The sequence below is a fragment of the Heteronotia binoei genome, chromosome 21 (genome assembly GCF_032191835.1).
Source record: "Heteronotia binoei isolate CCM8104 ecotype False Entrance Well chromosome 21, APGP_CSIRO_Hbin_v1, whole genome shotgun sequence".
NCBI classification, from domain to species: Eukaryota; Metazoa; Chordata; class Lepidosauria; order Squamata; family Gekkonidae; genus Heteronotia; species Heteronotia binoei.
Window position 1 is genome coordinate 57,932,012 of NC_083243.1, and position 22,035 is coordinate 57,954,046.

Here is a 22,035-nt window from a genome sequence, read left to right on the forward strand (position 1 = left end):
ATGCATTATTTTATTTAAAAGAGGACCCCTCCACCCTTCTGTTTTAAAAATGCAAATACGGCAGGCCCATTCAAATGTCTGCTTGCTTGGTGCCAAATCCTCCTTGTACCTGCACTGCAGATAAGAATTTTAATTGTTGATAGAGATCTTCCATCTAGCAGCCAGAAATGTTGAAGAAAGGGTTGTTTGGGGGGGGGGGGTTGGGGGGGGGATCATTGAAGTTAGAATAGTAGAGAATTTAGAAGAGTGGAGAATTACAGTCAGAACAAAATGTTTTTCCCCTGGAAATGCATAGAATAAAAACAATGCATAAAATAACAAACATTTTTAGAAATAAACGCTAAAAGTGACACCAATCATTTTGTGCACATCCATATATAATAGGGCTGAGCTGGGTTTGTCAATAGATTGAGAAGACAGGTACTCTTTAGATGACTCCTTCTCAAGCAAATAATAGCCCTGAGGAATTATTAATGTACTTTGTAATAGTCAGAAACTTTCTCAAGAAGTATTGGATGTGTTCAGAATGTTTGTTTCCTTTTAACCCAGAAGATTATTTGCAATGTGCAGTTTATGTCAGTGTGTGTGCCCAAAGGTGAATGATAATTATCTTAGAAATGGAAATAAAATTAAATTTTAAAAAAGTCTTCCTGCTGGTCCTGTCATTGCAGTATTCAGATTCTTATTTTCAGATACCATACTAATTCAGTAATTTATTTTCTACCAATTTCCATGGAAGAATGGAGTTTTGATACAGCAGTTAAATAACAGATATAATATGATTAGGCTAGAAGAAGAAAATATCCCCCCTTCCCATTTTTTTTATAACTGACGTGTGAGTGGCTGAATTTAAGTTAACTACCTTTTGGACAAATAGTATTTGGCATGCTTCAGTTAAAGGAAACTTTCAGCAATTCAGAAACACATTTAAAATAAATGAATAAAAATGTTAATTAATATTGGGTTCAATAGTTCAGATTTCTTCAGTTACATCTTTAGTTGATTGTCTGAAGAATGAGCAGGACCAGAATAGTGTCTTCTCAGTTTAGCATTTATATGTATGTATGTGCTATGTTTCACTAAATAGTTAAGTTTAAACCTGGCTGATTCCACAGATTTTTCTCCTGTTTAATCCATATTTTTTGCCCTTTTAACGTAGAAAACATGCTCACACTTTTTTCATGTGGTTCTCATTATTCTCCACCCACCTTTTTATTTGGGGGTTCATGCATAGCAGTACTCAATAATATAATAATATAATACTACACCTTCTAAAAACCTCAGTACATTTACATAGCATTGCTCCTCAGTACCTGAATCCTTGGTAATGCTAATTGCAATAAGATACTCATTTATACTGAAAATATTGATTAGCCTGTTACTACTTGGGAGCAGAGGAAAGGGAGGTTCAGGAAGTTTTCAAATGCTAATTAAAACAGCAGAGAAACACATACCACTTTTGTTGTTGTAATGTAGTAACAGCAGGGCTTTTTATGTAGGAAAAGCCCAGCAGGAACTCATTTGCATATTAGGCCAGGAAACACCCCCCCCGACACCGCCATTGTTTCAAACGCGGGTTTTGGGGGGTTTTTTTTAGAAAGCCCAGCAGGAACTCATTTGCAAATTAGGCCACATCCCCTGATGCCAAGCCAGCTGGAACTGCATTCCTGTTTAAAAAAAAAAAAGCCCTGAGTAACAGCATAATTGTGTTGCCCTGATTCCCTCCCCCATTAAAAAAAAAATCTCTATTTTGTTGCTATCAACAAGGATGCCAAGATAGTTCAATGTTTCACGCGCGGGTTTTGGGTTTTTTTTTTTTAGAAAGCCCAGCAGGAACTCATTTGCATATTAGGCCACATCCCCTGATGCCAAGCCAGCTGGAACTGCATTCCTGTTTTTTAAAAAAAAAGCCCTGAGTAACAGCATAATTGTGTTGCCCTGATTCCCTCCCCCATTAAAAAAAAAATCTCTATTTTGTTGCTATCAACAAGGATGCCAAGATAGTTCAATGTGAAATGCGGGGAGGTGGGCATTCCTTTCACTTAAACAGAAGGCTTACCTTTCCTTGCAGACACATGAAAAAGATTGTCCCAACAATGTCTTGCTGGGAAATATACTTTTTTCCCCCTCAGAATTTTTACAAAACATTTTTAGTCAATTAATACTGAGATAATTAATATTGGGAGCAATATTTCAAATTTCTTCAGTTCCATCTTTAGATGATTATCTGAAGAATGAGCAGGACCAGAACAGTCTATTCACAATTGTAACAGCAATGGAAGATGCCAGTGTGGGGAAACAACAAAAAACTAACTTTAACCTGACTAGAGTTGCTAAAACAGAGAAAAAACTCTTAAGGTATCAGCCATTGCCACTTACTTCAAAGGGGTTATGCCATTTTATTTTTAATTAGCTCTGCAATGTATTAAACATTTGTACATGGATTATATTTCTCTGTTAAGGACACTGTAACACATATGCATATAAATCTTACAATATGAATTACAATACGGTCCACAGCAGAGTTACACTCTTCTAAGCCCATTGTCCTCAATAGACCTAGAAGTGTAACTCTGCAAAGGGTTGCTTTATTAAAGAACCGTTGGAACTATTTTGCAATTATGGACTAAGATTCTAAGAACTACTTGAGAAATGCCAAAGGTGGTCTTGAGCATGTCCTGTGGGTTTGTTTTTCCTTTCAGTTGTAAACATGCACATACCATAGACGGAGTTGCAAACTGTTTGGATGTCACTGTCAATTTCAAAGGCAACTTGCTATGAAATGTTATTGGGGGGAAAACACACAAGTATGATGCCCCCTGGCGCCTGCAAGCTCTTTTACCTGTTCTTTGTATCTCAGTGATGATTATTGGCTTGTTATCCTTTATTTGCCAAATTGTGAAGATTTCCTTTAGACATAAGAACCGCACCACATCCAGTTTTATTTTCCAAGTTTCCATTTCAGAAACCAGCCTCCCTCTTTTCTGTGCTGCCAAATCTCAGCAGCACCTTTTCTCACTTAGGCCTGATTTTAAAATCTATTTGATACCTTAGGAGGGAATGGAATTGCAGAAATGATAACTGGATCATGAACTTCAAAAAGTAAGATTGTCGTTTCTCATCCGCTCTTTAGATCAGGAGATTCTACATGTTACTGATAATTCTGGCAAGAGTTCAAGGGTTAATGCAATAGATAAATGAAAGGAACTTTCTGTAAATTGAGTCCTGCATCATTTCAGTTGTCTTGCCTTTCCAAAACTAACTTATTTAATTTTTTTAAAGTAAATACTTGAATTCTTCCTGCCAGTGTGCTTTGCTTTTACTATTGTTTATTACTTCAATTATACTTGGTATCACTAAGAACAATCTGCCATTTGGAAATCTCAGTGTAGCCTGAAGCTTAGTATTAACTCTGGCTGGTATTGTAACATGTACAGCATATGACATTAATGTATCAAAATTAGATTTGATCATCCCTTCTGGTTATATTTATTTCACATTTCTTTTGTATTCAGTTAACATAAACTTATTAGGAAAGCTGACACGGTTGATGGTTGTAAACTAAGAATGTTTTAAAGTATTTCGATTTTTTAAAATGAAATTTGAGGTATCTCTTCTTTCTCCAGTAGTTGTTAGTTTTTCAGTGGTTAGGCAAAAATTCTAACCCTGTGCTACAACTGTAGAAATAGTTTAAGTAAAGCTTGGTATTTGTTTTATGACTAATTTTTCTTACTAGCACTCATCAAGGTCAGATGCTTATTATGTTAGCAGCCGTTCCCACAATGGGAACTATGAAGGGTGGAAAGGATTGATTATAAACAAAAGAAAGGAGTTGTTTTCTGCTGCAGAGTTTAGTCACCACTTTCTAATTGGTTGTGGCAAAGCATAAGTTATACTCTGAACTGAAATATAGTACCTAGAATCCAGTTCACTAGAATAATTAGACCATCTTGCTTTTGTGCAACATCTGAAACATTTGTAAATGATTGATGTTCTTTTGGTGATGTTACGTCTGTAACAAGGCTCTCTGAATGCTTTACAGTACAAACTAATAAAATAACATATCAAAATGAATAATAATTCTAAAATATCATCAGTAATTCTAAAAATCATAAATATATCTAATTCTCAATGTAGTGCCATCTTTGGATACTTAAATCTGGCAGTTGGCACCATGGACACATAATACGTTTTTCTGCAAACTAGAGAAATGCACAGTGCTGTTGTGAGGATAAAATGGAGGTGAGGAGAATGTTGTAAATTGTGTTGAGTTCCCTTCAGGAATAAAAATAAGGGTATAAATGAAGTAAATAAATATAACTGAAGCAGATAAAGGGCAGGTAGGAAGGAGAAAAGGAAGTATGGCTAGGTGAAGACATGAAGGTTGCCAGGAGGAGAAAGAGTAGAAACAGTTTGGGGAGGATTATACAGGGGAATGTCATTGCAGATTCTCCAGGTTCCTACCTAGGAACAACTGGACCCACACAGATATTTACCAGGGAAAAGGTGCCTAGATAGCGAAAGCTGAAGACAGGACAGGTAATGGTATGTTGGCTGGTGGGTGATGGGAAGGACAGAAGGAAAAGGGAAGAGGGTTTCCTGAAGTGGGGAGAGACTGGAGACTGCCAGGGAAGATAAAGAGGGAATACTGAAGGAGGGGAAAATGAGACACCCCCATGCTTGTAATCACTAAAACTAAGCAAGGTTAAGAGTAAAATAAAAAGCTCCAGATTAAAACATCTACGTCCAACTGGCTTAAATTTGTTTTTAAAGTTTTAACTGTCTTTCTTTTAAAATGCTGATGCAAACCTCCCTCAGCAGAGAGTTCCACAACTACAACACAGCTATAAATGAGATTCTGAATCTTATATTGATAGAAGGTACACTTCTTCTCAAAGCCTGCACAGCTGATCTTAGAATTCAGAGGGGAAGGATATGCAGGTAGTCATTCCTTCAGAAGGTTCCCATTGTGTGACCTTTAAAGGTCAACCTCTGGTTTGAACATGCCGGGGGGGGGGACATTAGTTATTTTAGGACTGGGTTGTGATCTAGGATGTCTGTCTGACCACGGTATTCTGTAACAGTTGCAGTTTCTGAATGGTCTGCAAGAGTAATCTCATGTATAGTATTCTAGCTCAGAGGTAACTCAGGAATGGATGATCATCATGAAGGAGGGAATACAAGCAAATCACCAAGTAGAGATTTAAAAAGCACGCCTGGCTACTACTGCCTTGTGAGTGTCAAGAAGCAAAGGCTGGTCTATGTGACTTACCAAGCAGCAAAATGCTTATATCACTTTTGTCTTATTTGGACTGAGTTTCAGATTACTGGCCCTCATCCAGGCCATTACAGATTTTAGATGTTGTTTGGGAGATTCTGCAGTCTCACTGGGATTAGAGAGAGGGGGGGGGGGAGACAGTAATATTATCTGATACTGATGACATTGAACCACAAAACATTGAACATATCCCAGTTGTCTTACATTGGTATTAAAAAACATGGAGAACAGAAACCTATGAAATCCCTACATAATCTCCCATGGGTGAGAACATGACTTTAAAGCCCAGCACTAATCCTGGAATTTACCAGACAGGAGACCACCACAAGTGATTCTTTCCATTCTCAACCCAGGCAGATGTCTCAGAATAAATTCACTGCTTCATCCTTTGTACCCCACTAGGAAATAAGATTAAGAGCCTTGTGTATGATGTAGGTGCCATCCACAAAGTTTCCCCCAAAGGGAGACATCAACATTGTATCTGGCCACCCGAGGGGACAGAGAGGAACCTAGAACTATTGGAAGGGATTCAAAGGGGCACAACACGCAGACAAATAGGTTGCAGTGTATAAGGATCCATATTAATTTATGAGCCAGATTACCTTCCTTTCAGAAACAGACATTTTTAGCTGTTGCTTTACAAGGGGTGCTTATAGTTTATAGATGGTTGTTTCATATTCTACAAGAACTCCCAAGAACTGTAAAAACATGGAGCGTTTTTCTTTCTGATCAGGCAAGAGCTGATTCATACATGTAATCACACTACTTAATTTCCTGTCACAATTAGGGATGCATAATAATTTGCAGCTGAAAGTGTGCAGTGATTCCAATGATGAAAAATTATATGAATGTTCTGTCTGTAGTATTAGCATCATATTTCATTCACATGTAGCAGCCCTAATAGCCCAGAGCAGCCTGATCTCATCAGAGCTAGGAAGCCTAACAGCGTTGGCCATCAAGGAAGACCAGGGCTGCTATGCAGAGGAGGGCAATGGCAAACTACCTCTGTTCATTCCTTGCCTTGAAAACCCAATAAGATGGAATTTCATATGGTTGCCATGAGTTGACTGCGCCTTAACAGTGTTCTTTAACTTAACTTCATTCACATATGCAAGTCACCATCTGATGCTGCATTCATCATATAACAAACATTTGAACCAAACTAAGATTTCAGTCTTAAGTGTGCAGATGCTTTCATGAAAATTGGAAGCCCATGAATAAAAGCAAATTTGTTTTAAGACTGAATTGTCAGTGACACAGTATAATCCTTGTGCTAGAATTGAATTTTAACTCTCTAAAAATTGTAATTCAAAATTGTAACAAATAAATACTGTTGCTGTGGCAAAAGTGTATTTGGTTTCAGTCATTCGGAGAAAAACCAATGTTACATTTGGGGTTTTTTTTTAAAATGTGAATGTCAATCAAGTATCACTATACTTAAACATCCTTCTGAGGTCAGTAAAATGAGTACTCAGCTTGCTGGAGGGAAAGTGTCGATGACTGGGGAAGGCAATGGCAAACCACCCCATAAAAAAGTCACCCTAGAGTCAGAAACCGACTGACTTGCACAGGGGACTACCTTTACTTTTATACTTGAACATCTTCAAATATAAGAACTTTACAGAGGCTGTATTCACATCTCATGAGCAAACCTCAGTTTATTTGTAATTAGCACCAACCTAGTTAACTGTTGCTTTCTTGTGGTCGGTCCTTTCAATTTTTCCTTGTCTGGTGCATGGAAATCACAGGCAGAAGTCCTTAATTAGTACAGTTATTTGAAAAAGCAAATGGGGATGTCTCATTAAAATTAGGTGCCTTTCCAGTAATTAGGATTTTTACCCATAGTTGAATCATAGTTACCATACCATGGAAGGAAGTAGGCAAACTAACCCCAATTAGTCCAAGTGTTTATATTTTGAAGTCTTGAGTAATTGGTTGAAAATATTTACATTCAGTCTTCACATACTGTGTAGAAAGAGGAGGATGGGAGACAATAAGCACAACTGATAACCAAATTTGTTTATTCACTAAGCCTTAGGTATGCTTCATACTGTAACAGTGACCCTGTCATTATTTTTATGAGCCTGTGGAACCCTTGGGTTCATGCACTTTACCCTGTCCACTCCTGTGTATGATTAGAAAAACATAAATATTTTTGTTATACTGGTAGCCAGTTGATTAATTTGAATCATAAACTGTGGGTTGGATTCACCCAATTCTGGTGGAATCACGTGGATACCCAATCCAGAAGCCCCTTTTAACTCCATATAATCATCCCTGGAGTCAACAAATTCACATGGATAAACAGCTACATGAGACAGGGAGTTGAAGTGAGGATGTTGCAGGGGACTAGTTGCCCCCTGTTCTTTTAGCAGAATTCCAGCTCTCAGCTCAAGGAATAATGTTTCCAGGAGTCATAAAGGACTGCTAAGCAAAGGGAAGACACAGGAACTTTATATTGGTAGTTCTTTTTCACCTTGTACACCATAGCTCAATTGCCATTTGGAATCCTGGTTCAGAGGGCAAAGAACAAGCCATGGCTTATGATTTGAGTAAAACAACAAACTATGGATTGCTGTGGAAGTGTGTAATTTTTTAAAGCTGAGTGCAAGGGCAAGAAGGGTGGGAGTGGAAGCGCACAAACTTGAGAATTTCCAAGGCTCATTCCTGTAAAACCAAACCACATATTGTCATTGCATGTGAATTTTGGCTTTATGTTGAAAGGGTTTGTCTTTAGAAGTGTGTTCTCCATTAGCTTGTGATACACAAACACTGAAAGTTGACAAATGAAACTGAAGAGCCTAAGGTCTGTTCTCGAGCTGACCAAGGTGTTATTTTATAGTAATTTGGAGACACAAACTATTGTTAACTCAGTCTTTTAAAAAGACTTGTTTAACCTAAAATAGATTCAGGGTATTTTATAATTATTTTCTGCAGCTGTTACTATTTATTGTACAAATCCTTAATTTCATCCAGAGTTTAGAGAAGCATATATTTATAAAAATAAAAAATTTCTGTTATTTCAGCTAAGACATTTAGGAAATGATGAAGTTCACATTGTCTGGTCAGAGCATACAAGGGACTACAGAAGAGGAATAATTCCTACAGAATTTGGAGATGTGCTCATTGTTATATATCCAATGAAGAATTACATGTTCAGTATCCAGATTATGAAAAAACCTGAGGTAAAATTTTATTTTCTTCTGCAATATATTGTTCTAGATTGTTCATGATTCAGCCTGTTCCCAGTTCCAAGATGGCAGATTGTTCCATCCATTCAATTAGTTGTTAACATAAACAGAGGCAGCCCTCTTGACACAGAATCCATCTCAACTCTGAGCAGGACAAGGAAACGAAAGCAGTTTAAGACTCCAAAGGTAAATGTTTGCAAACTGACATTCCACAAAATTGTCCCTTTGTTCACTGCTTAGAGGGCTATCAGCTGGTGAGTAGGTATTCTGCATCATTGCAATGTAAAATGCCATCTTCCTTTGTTTCAGAGGTACAATTATGTTTCTACATTGTCTGTAATTGCATTTTAGCATCTATAGTGTGAGAGGCAAGATGACATTACAAGAGAGATTGACTTCAGCTATCTTCCCCTATCCATCTCAGTATTGTCATACTTTATCACTATGGATTGGATACAAGTTCGTGCAAAAACAACACATGTTCCCAGAAGCAATTTTTATTGCCTTCCACTTTACCTATCATCTGTTGTGCTTATGTGTGTGGCAAGGTGGTGAAAGATACCAATTTTCCTCCCTGTTGAAATCCTCTGGGCTTCATGGCATGTTTTCCTGGAGGGTCTTTCTGTCACAGCAATAGCTTCTCAGATGTAGGAGGCTGCTGGAAGGGGAAGATGTTGGGAATTGCTTCCATGAACTTGCTTCCATTCACAGAAGCCTTGGATCTAATACAGTATATGCTACTTTCCAAAACAGGACAAGACTATAATCTTTCGTGGAGCTGATAAGTATAGAAAATCAGCCAAAGGAAAATGTGATATGCTTGTAGCAATATATCTTGGTTTCTTAATTAGAAGCTGTAATAAGCAAGTTGGGGGTTTTAAAATATCAGAAATAAAGCTCTACCCATTTATTTTGCTTTCAGTGGGAATCACTTCCCAATGTACTTCTGTTCTTCTAGCTGGGATGGAATTCTTATAGATTGCATCCATCACCCAAGGGAACCTCCCTGCCAAAATTTGGGCAGATAGAAGAAAGCATTACCATTCTACAAGCTATTAAAGTTCTCACTGAGAGGGCACTAAGAAGTATGAATTGGCATGGAAGCAAGCTTTTACCTCCTTTTCTAGGATTCTCATGTCAGGACCATCTGGCTATGTCTGTGCAATATACAAACTGAAATAGTTAAAATATTTTCCCCCGTTTTTGCATGGCAAACTGTTGCCTTTGGAGGGGGCTCGACATCTGTGGGGAGCTTAGACATCTGCCTTTATTCCCCTCCCAACCCATCCTGCTAGTTAGTGTAAATGCAGAGTTTCCCACCCCTTGTGTGTGCATCTATAGTGTTTGTTTACAGAGTGCAGAATGAATAAAAAATTAGAGCATTTTCACACAATCTTTGAGAAACGATCCAGACCTAATTTACTGACTACTAAAAACCACAACCATGTTTATGTCAAGGTGTCAGTCAGGAAAGGTGTAGGAAAATGAAAAGCTGGAACAATTGCCTGTATCCATCCATTCCACCATCATCGGACTTTACCATCATCAGACTCCTGAAAAGGAGATTTATGTGTAGAGCAGGTAGCTTTCTCATTGACTGATTAGGAGCTGAATTTGCAACACAACACTGCATGCATAAAAGCCCTTGCTGGATATCCCCATCAGCCTTTAGCTTTGGCTGCAGTACACATCAGTAGATGATGAATGCAGCACTCCCTGAATGGTTTCAGCTGTCAAATAGTAACTAATAGCAGCAACCACCATTTGAGTGGCTAGACGAATGCAGACCATTGCTGTGCATATGAATCTTTGAATCAGAATGTATGCTATTAACCAACACATTTGGTAGAAAATTTGTCCCATATTATGCTGTTTGTTGGTATCCTTCAGTGATGTGGCAGTATCTTAACAGTCATTGTGATTACTTGTTCATTAACTGCATGTTAAGATTGCTCTAACCATATATGTGAGTATAAATTCTTACCGGTTGTCTTTTAAAAAGTAATCATGTCCTTTCAGCAGATTTGTCCCTACTCTAATTTTCTCATAGTTTGACCTTCAGGAATATAATATACATGACTGTTATTAGCCTTAAACTAAGACTGAATAAGATAAATTATTCAAATACTTCTTAAAGCAAAATAAGGAGAAAAATTACTTTTTTGCTGAGAATATCAAGTGATCTTATCGGCATACTTTCATAAGATAAACTGTCTCTTAGAATACTTTGAATAACTGTTGTGATTGACTAACCAGAGGTGAGAAGAATGATCTGTTTGAGCAATTCTTTGTTAATGTTGATTACTAATTGTTAGAGAAGAGAGTGATTTAAGAACTGAATTTCCCAATTTTCTGATTCAGGTCCCATTCTTTGGTCCATTGTTCGATGGTGCTATTGTGAATGGAAAAATTCTTCCTATTATGGTTCGTGCAACAGCTATAAATGCAAGCAGAGCATTGAAGTCACTCATCCCATTATACCAAAACTTGTATCCTTTTAAACTCCAAACTTTTCTCAGTGTTTATATATACTAATTCTTTTAATGAAATCAATCGTTTTTATTAGTACATTTCTTTTTTTTAAAGGAAAGGTCTTCAACAAGGAATATATTAAATGTAAATAGTTGTGAAATTCAACTGGACTGGTGCAGGAATCACAAGACTCACAGTGTAATTTTAAAAACACTTTTCTGGGATTAAGCCCCCATTGAATAGACCTGTGTGTTTATACCCCGCTGCTGTTAGATGTTTATACCCTGCTGATTAGGGTTCTGCTTAGGACTGCTGTCTTCAAGGAGTGTTATTTTTATGTATTTATTTTGTTCCATTTATATCCCACCCTCCCCATCAGAGCAGAAGCACTGTTTACATCCCTTCTGCATAGTACTGTCATGAGAGCTTATTACTTGAAAATTAGAGTTTGCAGTAAGTCATTTCATTTAAAGTCAGTGCCATATAGCTTTATTATGTATTTTCACCCAGGTTTTCTTAAATTTCTTCTGTTTTGTGCATTAGTACAGTAGTATATTGTAATGATTGGGATTGGGAGTGAGAGAGAGGAACCCTGGATCATGTCATTGAAGAATGAGATGGATGAAAGGAAAACAAAGTTTGAGTCCAGCGGCATCTTTAAGACCAAAAAAGTTTTATTCTGAGTATAAGCTTTTGTGTGCATACATATTTGTATGTTTTTGTGTGCATGCACAATGATATGCAAAATGAAGCTTCATTGGTCTTAAAGGTGCCATTGGACTCAAACTTTGTTCTGCTGCTTCAGGCTAACATGGCTACTCACCTGAATGGATGAAAGGCATTTATACCATAATAATTCCCCTTGCTTAGTGGAAATTGAAGAAATTGCTTAGAAATAACAGGTTTATGCTACAAAACCTGTATGTGTATCAGCTTCTGTGTGGATGCTTGTGTGCAATTCATACTGCAGGCATAATTTATTTGCATTCCCTAGAGGTGCCTTTCTAAAGTTACCTCATAAGATGATTCAGTAAATTTGTACCATGTGTTAATCACATTTAAAACGTAAGATCTGCTGTGGTAAAGGTCCAGTTTTCTAATGGAAAACAATTATCATTGAGCTGCGAAGATCCAGGAAGGAGCCAACTGCTTGGGACTTGCAAATATTATGCAATCCAAAAGAAAGAAGGAATTAATTATATATACATTTTTAATCATTGTTATCTAAGTGATGTTTTTGCAGACTTCAATCAGAAATAGAAGCAGTTTGAAAAAAATATATCATGGATGATACAATAAACTCCTGAATAATGAAAATGACAAAAGAATTTAAACACATTTTATGCCAAGAAGTGTGTAAGCTATTTTCTATCCACAGACCTGAGATTCCAAAGCATAAATTGTGTAATTTATGTTCATTAAAAGTAGTCTAGGGCTTATCTTGGGCACATCTTGGCTAAGTATGTATTTAATGCTGTTCAGTAAATTACAAGAGTATTGATTGGCATATGCTGCTTAAATCGATCGTCCTGACAGCCAGAATTACAGTAATCTGTCGGTATTGATGACTGTCTTTCAGGCTTTGATACCTCTCCTTCATTTGTCTTGTCTTGCCTTACTTGTGTCTAAAGTGCATTTTCTTGCAACCTCCAGTTTTGTCATGGTAGGCACTTTATAGTCCTTTTTTTGTCCCTCAAAACCAATTTATTGGCTTGATCATACAATTAGACAGGGAAAAAACAGCACTGGGGGAGCACAGGAAGGCAGTGATATGCTTGACAATAGGAGCTTAGGTATAGCGTAGGATTGTTCTTAGTTATTTATTATTTACCTATTGAAAGACTAGGAATTTTTTTTGTAATGACTAATTCCAAAGCATCGCTTTAAATGCTTTTGAATTTAACCACTAGAGACCACTGATTGAGTAAGCATTCATGATTGGTTTTTAACTCTTGTCTATGTTTGCCATACAGATTGTTCGCCTACGCTTATGTAAGTTATTTAAGGATTTGTACATTGATTATTGTACGTGTCTGCTTGCTGTGCTGTTGAATAAGGGTCATGTAAATATACTGTGTTTCTTTCCCACTACCACCACCACCAGAATACTCTTTGGCTTTTCCTCAGCAGGAAATATGTTTAGATACGTTAAAAAATAATTACTGACATCACAAAATGATTTTTCCATCTTGCAATGAGAAATTGTGCTTTTTCTTTATGAGCAGCTAAACATGTTGGAATGATATGAAAGCCCTGAACGTACATGAAGTAAAAATGATTGATTGCACTAACCTGTCATTCCTAAACTCTAGTGGTGGTCTGCCGTTTTCGTGCCTTGCTCATCACTGTTTTAATTTTTTAATTGTTTCTTAGATATGTCCATGCATGCAGTTCAGACTGTGGTTCTAGGCTTCTGATTCAGTAGTTCTCAAACTGTGGAGCAACCCTCTGATGGGTGGGAGAGAGCACAAGGTACTTTGCAGCAGTCAGATTCCAGAAAAGAAGTTGATCTTGTAACAGATCCTCAAACATTTCTGTCCCTGAAGCAGAAATGTAACTGTGAGGTTTTTGCCAGTTATCAATCCCAGTCAACTCAGTGCATATAGAAATAGTCAGAAGCTTATTAGAGATGAATACAGAGCAATAGACCCTTACACCAAGAAGCCATTGCTGAGAAGAGAATAACTTGCAAAACAGAACCAATAATATACCAAGCAAAAAGGCGCACAAGTTAAAGCCAACCCCTGTCAGTCAGATTCCCAGGGTTAGGTGTACAACATAGAGAGCCTTTGCTGGATGGTCAAGGTTGTCTGGCCAAAGGCAGATGCTGACATGGCTACCAGATAACTCTACTGCCAATGTCTTCTTCCTGCACATATTGAGAAAGTTAGAGCAAGCAGACTGCCAAAATATGCACAATTAGATACATGGTTGAGCAACATGGAAAATGAATACATAGTTCAGATTATACTGGTATGCAATGCAAAGTAATACAAGGAAATGAAAATGACTAAATGAGGAAATACCCCTGTGACTGACCACAGTCATACTATAAAATTCCCTTTGGTTTATGTTTATTATTTATTTTGTGCAGTGCAGTATAAGCTCCAGATAGAAGATACTTGATTGAGATAGTATTTGTTATTACTCCTAGGCTCATCAAGCTTCAGGATGTATTTGTTAAAAAAAATATTCACAGTAGCCCTATCATTGACCTTTTGCAGTGCCTTTGTAAGACCAAACGCATATCTGTGCTCTGCTTAAATAAATAATTGTACTGTTTGTATATCTCACATTAAGTAGCAGAAGTTTTGAGACTGTTTATAAATCTTTACTTTAATTTGGAAAATAATGGTTATATAACAAAATAGTTAAGCATGCTTTGACAGGCTGCTACTGAGAACCAGAAAAGAACATTTCATTAAATGTGTTCTGTAACTACAAAAAAAAATTAAAAAAAAGATTTTCTACTCATATAAAAAGGATATTGGTGCTGATTTTAGTTTTCACATGTAAGCAAGCCCCATGATAGTACAGGAAGCTCTAATACTGTGGGCTGCTTAATATTCTTAATGAAATAGAGATTTTTTTAAAAAAAAAGCTTTTATTAGTAGCAGTTTATTAAAATAAAAAGATAAAGGTCACAAATTTATCCATTTTGTTTAGAGTACTTCTACTTATTACCAGTATGAGCTTTCAAAATCTTTTAATTCCTGTTGCCAAGCCCCATTTACCATCCATCTGTTCTTGCCAATTGTGAAAAGGTTCAATTTTCAGCAAAGCCATGTATTTCACAGAAGGTATGTGAGGTGAAATTTCACAGGGGACATGATGGATCCTGATTCTCAGCGATAAACCTTTGGGGCCAGCAGGGTTGGCATATGGTTCAGCATGATATGAAGGCTTGGGTTCCCTGGCTTCACTTTTTTGGCGTGGAGCTGATAAAACCTGGCTGTGTATTGTTTCACTGGACACCAATCATGGGCAACAGGAACTGCCCATTTTAACTCTCTGTGGGAAGGAAGCCCAGACACAGTTCACAATAGTACTATTGTAGTGGTACAAACTACTCTGAACAGCTTGACAGCTTTGGGACGGAGGGGGGAAGGGGTTGTTTTGCTAATTGGTGTTCAAAAGAAGGATGTGGAAAATTGAAGTCAGGATTTATATCTTTATGCTGTTTTTTGCATAAAGACAACCTGTTTTTAGGAATAAACATAAATATTTAGACTGTTGCCTGCAAAGGCTTCTTGAAAACATGATCCCCATACAACAGCATGATAGTGTAAAGGATCTGTGAGGGGAACCAGGTTTCACTTATGAATACCTAACCAAATTCAGATTAATTTTTGTATGTTTATAGTCTCTTTTGGCAATCAAAAGAAGCATTCATAGCCAGTATAGTCTTTAAAGTGGAGCAATATTGCAAAGTCTTCAATCTACAGCTGTACCATTTAGATTATTCAGAGGTATGTTTAGTACATTTTTCTGTCATGATGACCAAGTATTTGCTAGTGAGGTACATTGTGTTTTATACGTATTAACATTACTTCTTGTAGGATAGTAAAGAATTTATACCTCATGTTCCCTTTGTACGTTGTGGTGTCTGGCTATGTTCCTTGATATCCGAGCTTGCTTACTGTTTCAGAAAATAATCTTGTTGTAGAATAGACCTGTACCACATGCAGTCGTGAGCCATTCCTGGCATCCCAGCACTATATTGTAGCCCACCAGAGGTCTGAAAATCTCACACACTGGTGGGCAATAAATGTTTAGCATACTGTGGCTGAATGTTCTATAGTTATATTTTACAGAATTCTGCATAAAAATATAGTTCAGTTTTTGGAGCAAATAAAATTGCTCACCGTTTTAAAAACTTGGCATTAACACTAGGACTTTGTTGACCCAGTAGTTAATTGAATATTGAAACTGTTACTCCTTGGCAAATTACAAAATATTTTCATTCAGATTTTTTTAAAAAAATTCTGTTGAGGACCTTTAAACATGTAGCTTTTGAATGCAACAGGTAAAGAGTGTCTGAAAACAACAATAAATCTAGTTGGCTTGTATATATAGAGCAGCAGAGTTTATTTTCTTTATCAATTTGGTGAAATAGAAAAACAATTTTGCTCTACATGCCACTTGCCTAGCATTTTGAAACTGACATATACATGTGTTAATCCTTCAGCTGTCTGCTCAGTAATCAGGTTGTTCGAGCAAAGTGGCCTTTGTTGTTCTGTGACATAGGATCAGTCTTGTTCCCCTTCCCTCCCATTCACGCAGCAGAGCGTGGGATAACATTTGACAACTTTGGTAGGGCTGGGTGTAGCTGAAACCCATTGGGAAGATTTGCTTTTTTTAAGGAAAAAGTTTCATGGACACAATGTGTGGGGTTGCTGAAGATATAGCATAAACTAGATTTACTAGTTGTAATGTTTGATGTGAACGAATGTCTTTTTTTCTTGGTTTAGGGAATTAGAAAGCATATGTATGGTCATAGTTGAGAGTCTACTTAAATTATTGATAAAATATATTAATGCTGTATTTCATGATGGTAATTTATTGAATGCCCATTCTTCCTCTTACAGCAGAGTAGATTATATTTAAGTCAAGATTAATGGATAGATTTTGATGTTAAAATCCAGTCTCTGAACCTGCTGTTCCCTAGAGGCATATAATGCATTAGTTTAAACCAATATGCAGCTTATCATAGATACTATGACACAGTCTTAAATATCAGTTTGCTGTGTATTGTTACTGCTCTCTCGTAATAAAATCACTATTTTGTGTTCTTGATCATTGCAATATTAAATAGAAATGTAATCAAATTATTGCACATTTAGATACAGATAGCTCTTAAGTAATTGCCCACTGTAAAATTTCTGATCCCCCCCCTTCTTGTAGGGTCTCCCATCAGTGTTCATGTTCAGTACTTAATACAGGGTGTCTCCTTAGCTTTGATTAGCTTTGATTGATTAATCTGTTCTACATTTCCTTTTTAACCCCAAAAACTTGGTTGGTGCCTATCAACTTTTTACAATTGTACCATGATTCCTTGCCTGTGCCATGATTCTGCTCATTGTATAGACTGGAGAGCAGCAATGTCAGCTTGCCTCTTTTCCAGGATGAGAATAGGGGAAGGGAGAAGATTGCTCAAGTTGTTTCCATCTGGAGCAGCTTTCTTTTCTTCTGAGCCTCACATGGTGGCACATTCAGACTCAGTGGTGATGAGAAGAGAGACTCTCTCCCTACCTGCAGAAGTCAGCCATGTTTACCAGATGTTCAGATATGTTCAGGTGTCACTTACAATATGTCACAGAAGTGAGTACACCCCCTCACATTTTGTAAATATTTAAGTATATCTTTTCGTGTGACAACACTGAAGAAATGACACTTGGCTACAATGTAAAGTAGTGAGTCTACAGCTTGTGTAACAGTGTAAATGTGCTGTCCCCTCAAAATTACGCAACACACAGCCATTAATGTCTAAACTACTGGCAACAAAAGTGAGTACACCCCGAAGTGATAATGTCCAAAGGGGGCCCAAAGTGTCAATATTTTGTGTGGCCACCGTTATTTTCCAGCACTGCCTTAACCCTCTTGGGCATAGAGTTCACCAGAGCTTCACAGGTTGCCACTGGAGTCCTCTTCCACTTCTCCAGCACTCATTCAGCCCCAGACATGACATTCCCACCACCATGCTTGACTGTATGCAAGACACACTTGTCTTTGTACTCCTCACCTGGTTGCTGCCACACACACTTGACACCATCTGAACCAAATAAGTTTATCTTGGTCTCATCGGACCACAGGACATGGTTCTAGAAATCCATGTCCTTAGTCTGCTTGTCTGCAGCAAACCGTTTGCAGCCTTTGTGCATCAACCTTAGAAGAGGCTTCCATCTGGGATGACAGCCCTGCAGACCAATTTGATGCAGCGTGCAGCATATGGTCTGAGCACTGACAGACTGACCCCCCCACCCCTTCAATCTCTGAGGCAATGTCATGGTGTGAGGCTGCATGAGTGCTGCCGGCACCGGGGAGCTACAATTCATTGAGGGAACCATGAATGCCAACATGTACTGTGACATACTGAAGCAGAGCATGATCCCCTCCCTTCGGAGACTGGGCAGCAGGGCAGTATTCCAACATGATAACAACCCCAAACACACCTCCTAAACAACCACTGCCTTGCTAAAGAAGCTGAGGGTCAAGGTGATGGACTGGCCAAGCATGTCTCCAGACCTAAACCCTATTGAGCATTTGTGGGGTATCCTGAAAGGGAAGGCGGAGGTGCGCAAGGTCTCTAAAATCCACCAGCTGCATGACATCATCATGGAGGAGTGGAAGAGGACTTCAGTGGCATCCTGTGAAGCTCTGGTGCCCAAGAGGGTTAAGACAGTGCTGGAAAATAATGGTGGCCACACAAAATATTGACACTTTGGGCCCCATTTGGACATTATCACTTCAGGGTGTACTCACTTTTGTTGCCAGCAGTTTAGACATTAATGGCTGTGTGTTGCATAATGTTGAGGGGACAGCACTTTTACACTGTTATACAAGCTGTAGACTCACTACTTTACATTGTAGCCAAGTGTCATTTCTTCAGTGTTGTCACATGAAAAAAAATATTTACAAAATGTGAGGGGGTGTAGTCATTTCTGTGACATACTGTATAAAGTGCCTGATACATAAACTGATACCACTGAGACTGAACAGACACCCCTGAGACTGAGGCTGAATGCCTAAACTAAATATCCTTGAGAACTGAAGTCTGTTTTGGAAGCTATTTGCAGGTGATTGCATTAAGGTTTGCGGTCCTTGGGATGGCTTATTCCCTGAGGAGACTGCAACCCAGGAAACTATATGGAGTCCCAAGGAACTTTCTGATCATGCTGTATATTTCATTTTGCCAGTCCCCAGAAGATATTTGTGTGCTGGACTTCAGCATGGGCAGAACACAAATATGTCAAACTGTCTAGCGCATGTATCTATTTTTGTGTACGTGTGACCTTAGTTGATTTTTTTTCCAAAGACAAAAGTTACACAAAGTTGAAATCCAGTCCTGGCAGTTCTGAAACTTTGAGGGGTTACTTTGAATGAAATAGTCTGAAATCTGCCAATTTACCAGTGCTCTAACGTCCATCTATCAAAAAGCTAACTTTAAAAATCACATAAATAACTTTATCTGTGCAGTTCATGCATGTAAGCTCTTGTCTGCAAAAGTTCATAACACAATACCTCAATTGACCAGCATTTTTCTTAAGACATTAAGGGAGCAATCATAAGCCAGTGTGCTAAATCCTATTTTATTCCGTGAGACTTACTCCCAGGAAAGTACTCTTAAGTTTGCACTGCTACTCACTATTGCTGTATTATGAGTAATAATATAATATTTCAACATTTTAAATTTGGTTATTGAAGTAGCCCTAAATAATTGTTGCAGAGCTGCTTGGTAGTTAGTCATTTTCAGATTACAGCAAGACTTGTTTTTATTAACATGAGTTTAAGGCCCAGGGTCAGTTTTGCAGTTGTAAAATCTGTAACAATAAAGATTTGATTTTTAAAATAGACAGTGAAGGGGGTGGGGGTGGGAATGGAACAATTTCACTTCCTTTCTTCCAGTCAGCAATTGTGTTTTAAGTGATTAAGCCTATAATATTGTCCATATTGTATCTAACTCTAGCTTCTCATAATGGGCTCCACTTGCACTGCCATAGCACCTGTTACGGATTTTGAATCATCTGGCAACCCCCAGGACAAAAGTACCAGGTGTCAGGCTTGTTGTTTAATTGAGACTCAATGTAAACAATATATATTTGGCAGTATGGTTGTAGGAATGGATTAAATAAAGCCCAGCATTGTCTTCTCTCAGAATCACAGCTTTCATTCACAAGTGAGAATATAAACCATACTGAAGAATTTAGCTACTATGTAGCCTGATGGAACAATGAAAATAACTCTGCTGTTGTTGCTGTATGGTGTCAGAGTGGCCATAGCAGAATTCATCATGAAAAGTCAGCATACTGCTACATTCAACCATTTTTTGATAATGTTACTGAAAAGAGTTTAAAATGAATTAAGGAGCAACGTCTCATACATACATACTAATCCTATGCTTGCATACTCAAAAGTAAGCCCTGCTTAAGTTCAGTTGGACTTGCTCTCAAGTAAAGATGCATATGATTGTTGCCTTACTAAATCAATTAAAATAGCCATCTAATATTTAATATATGATAAAACCAATGATAAAATTGTTTTGATTTTCTAAATTTGATCCCTGACATTTCAGCATTCATTTGGTCTATAAGAATCTGAAGCTGAGAGAGAAGTGAGCACTAAACATGGGACAAAAAGAACTATCATACTTCCTAGTTTATGTGCACATAATTTTTTATAAAGGAAAACAATGCCAAAACTGGAGAGCCAGTTTGGTGTAGTGGTTAAGTGTGCGAACTCTTATCTGGGAGAACCGGGTTTGTTTCCCCACTCCTCCACTTGCACCTGCTAGCTTGGCCTTGGGTCAGCCATAGCTCTGGCAGAGGTTGTCCTTGAAAGGGCAGCTGCTGTGAGAGCCCTCTCCAGCCCCACCCACTTCACAGGGTGTCTGTTGTGGGGGAGGAAGGTAAAGGAGATTGTGAGCCGCTCTGAGACTCTTTGGAGTAGAGGGCGGGATATAAATCCAATATCATCATCATCTTCAAAATGGTTTTGTCTTTCCTTATCCAAAAAGCAAAGATTTTGCTCCAATTTATTTAGTGCAAAATCACACAAAGCCAATAATTGCCATATAGATTATATAAGGAGTAGACCACTGGTATAGAAAATGGTATTGAATGCTGGCATTGTTTCTTGGAAAGTCTTGCATAGTATTGCAAACACTGACAGATCCTACAGGAGATAATTCCATAAACTGGAAATAGTTAATGGGAAGTTCTCTGTGATTTTTTTTTTTTTTTGGTCCTTTGGGAATCCCTATATTTCAGTGGTTTTGACTATTTTAACTATGTATAGTGTTGCTGAGAGAGCATTCCCTACCAATTTAGAAGCATGTAGTAGATAAGAAAAGAAAGAGCATCAAAAGCAAGCAGACACTGTTCTATGAATCTAATTGACAACTTCATCTGGAAATAATGGAATTCCAAAGTAGGGCAAAGCACAGAACTTAAGGTGACATGACAGACAGTTTCCAGAAATCAGTGTAGTTCTTCCTTCCAGTATTCATGTTAATGTATGTGAAGAACATGGAATGAGGATAATGTTGGCTTTGGCCACTATAATGTGTAATAAAGTAGAAAGCTTTTACAATGCTAAAATAGAGCTTTTTCAGCATGGGTAGCAGGATTTGTTGGATCATCACACAGGAGCTTGTCAAAGAACACATGAAATGAAGGTTTGTGTTCAGTCTTGTTTTCAAGAGAGCTAAGTATGCATTCTCTTTGTGTAATGAAACCTAGGGCCACCCTTCAGAATCAACAGAAGGGCATATACTTTCTGTCTTTGAAAGTTATCCTCCATAACCTCAAATGCAGTCACATCAAAAGCATTACCTTTCCTTCAGTTCTGTCCTATTTGTGTGTAAGCATTATATATAATAAAATAAACCTACAAGGTTTCATTTAGAGACCTCTGAAACAGGAGTATTTTAAAAGCAGGTAGGTGTCTCCACCCTGCTTTTCATAAAGCATTTTACCCATTCAAACAGACTTTTAAAAACAGCTTGTTTTGATAGCAGGCTGTTCTCCTGTGGGCCTTCAGCCTTTGCTTCCTGGCAGCACCTTTGGTGCGAAAAGAGAGTGCTCAATTGGGAGACTATCAGTGCCAGCATGCATAGAGTGATAAGTTAACACACCACTGGGAATTTCTGGGGCCCACCAAGATACTTCACTTCTAATGTGCTAACAAGCTCATTTTTCTACCTCTTGCCTCTTCAGTTATTTTTTTTTCTCAGAAGAGCTTAGAAGTTGAGTGCATCAGGCATAATGAAAAGCTCTGTAGGAGGGAAAAGCAATAACCCAATTTTTCCCTTTTCAGCCAAATAGAAAATTAGTTTCTGGTAATACACAAAGGCCAGTATTTTTTGTGCAAGGGGCA

The 22,035-nt window shown here is 37.9% G+C and overlaps 1 protein-coding gene across 16 annotated transcripts in view; it reads left to right on the forward strand.

Annotated features, from left to right (window-relative positions):
• Nucleotides 1-22,035, forward strand: part of RALGAPA1 (Ral GTPase activating protein catalytic subunit alpha 1) — a 177,027-nt gene that overhangs the window by 135,567 nt on the left and 19,425 nt on the right. For all 16 annotated transcript variants that reach the window (XM_060262571.1, XM_060262572.1, XM_060262573.1 and 13 more), the window contains 2 exons: nt 8,305-8,463; nt 10,831-10,958. In XM_060262571.1, the coding sequence (XP_060118554.1) occupies nt 8,305-8,463; nt 10,831-10,958 (287 nt within the window). The remainder of the gene's footprint in view (nt 1-8,304; nt 8,464-10,830; nt 10,959-22,035) is intronic.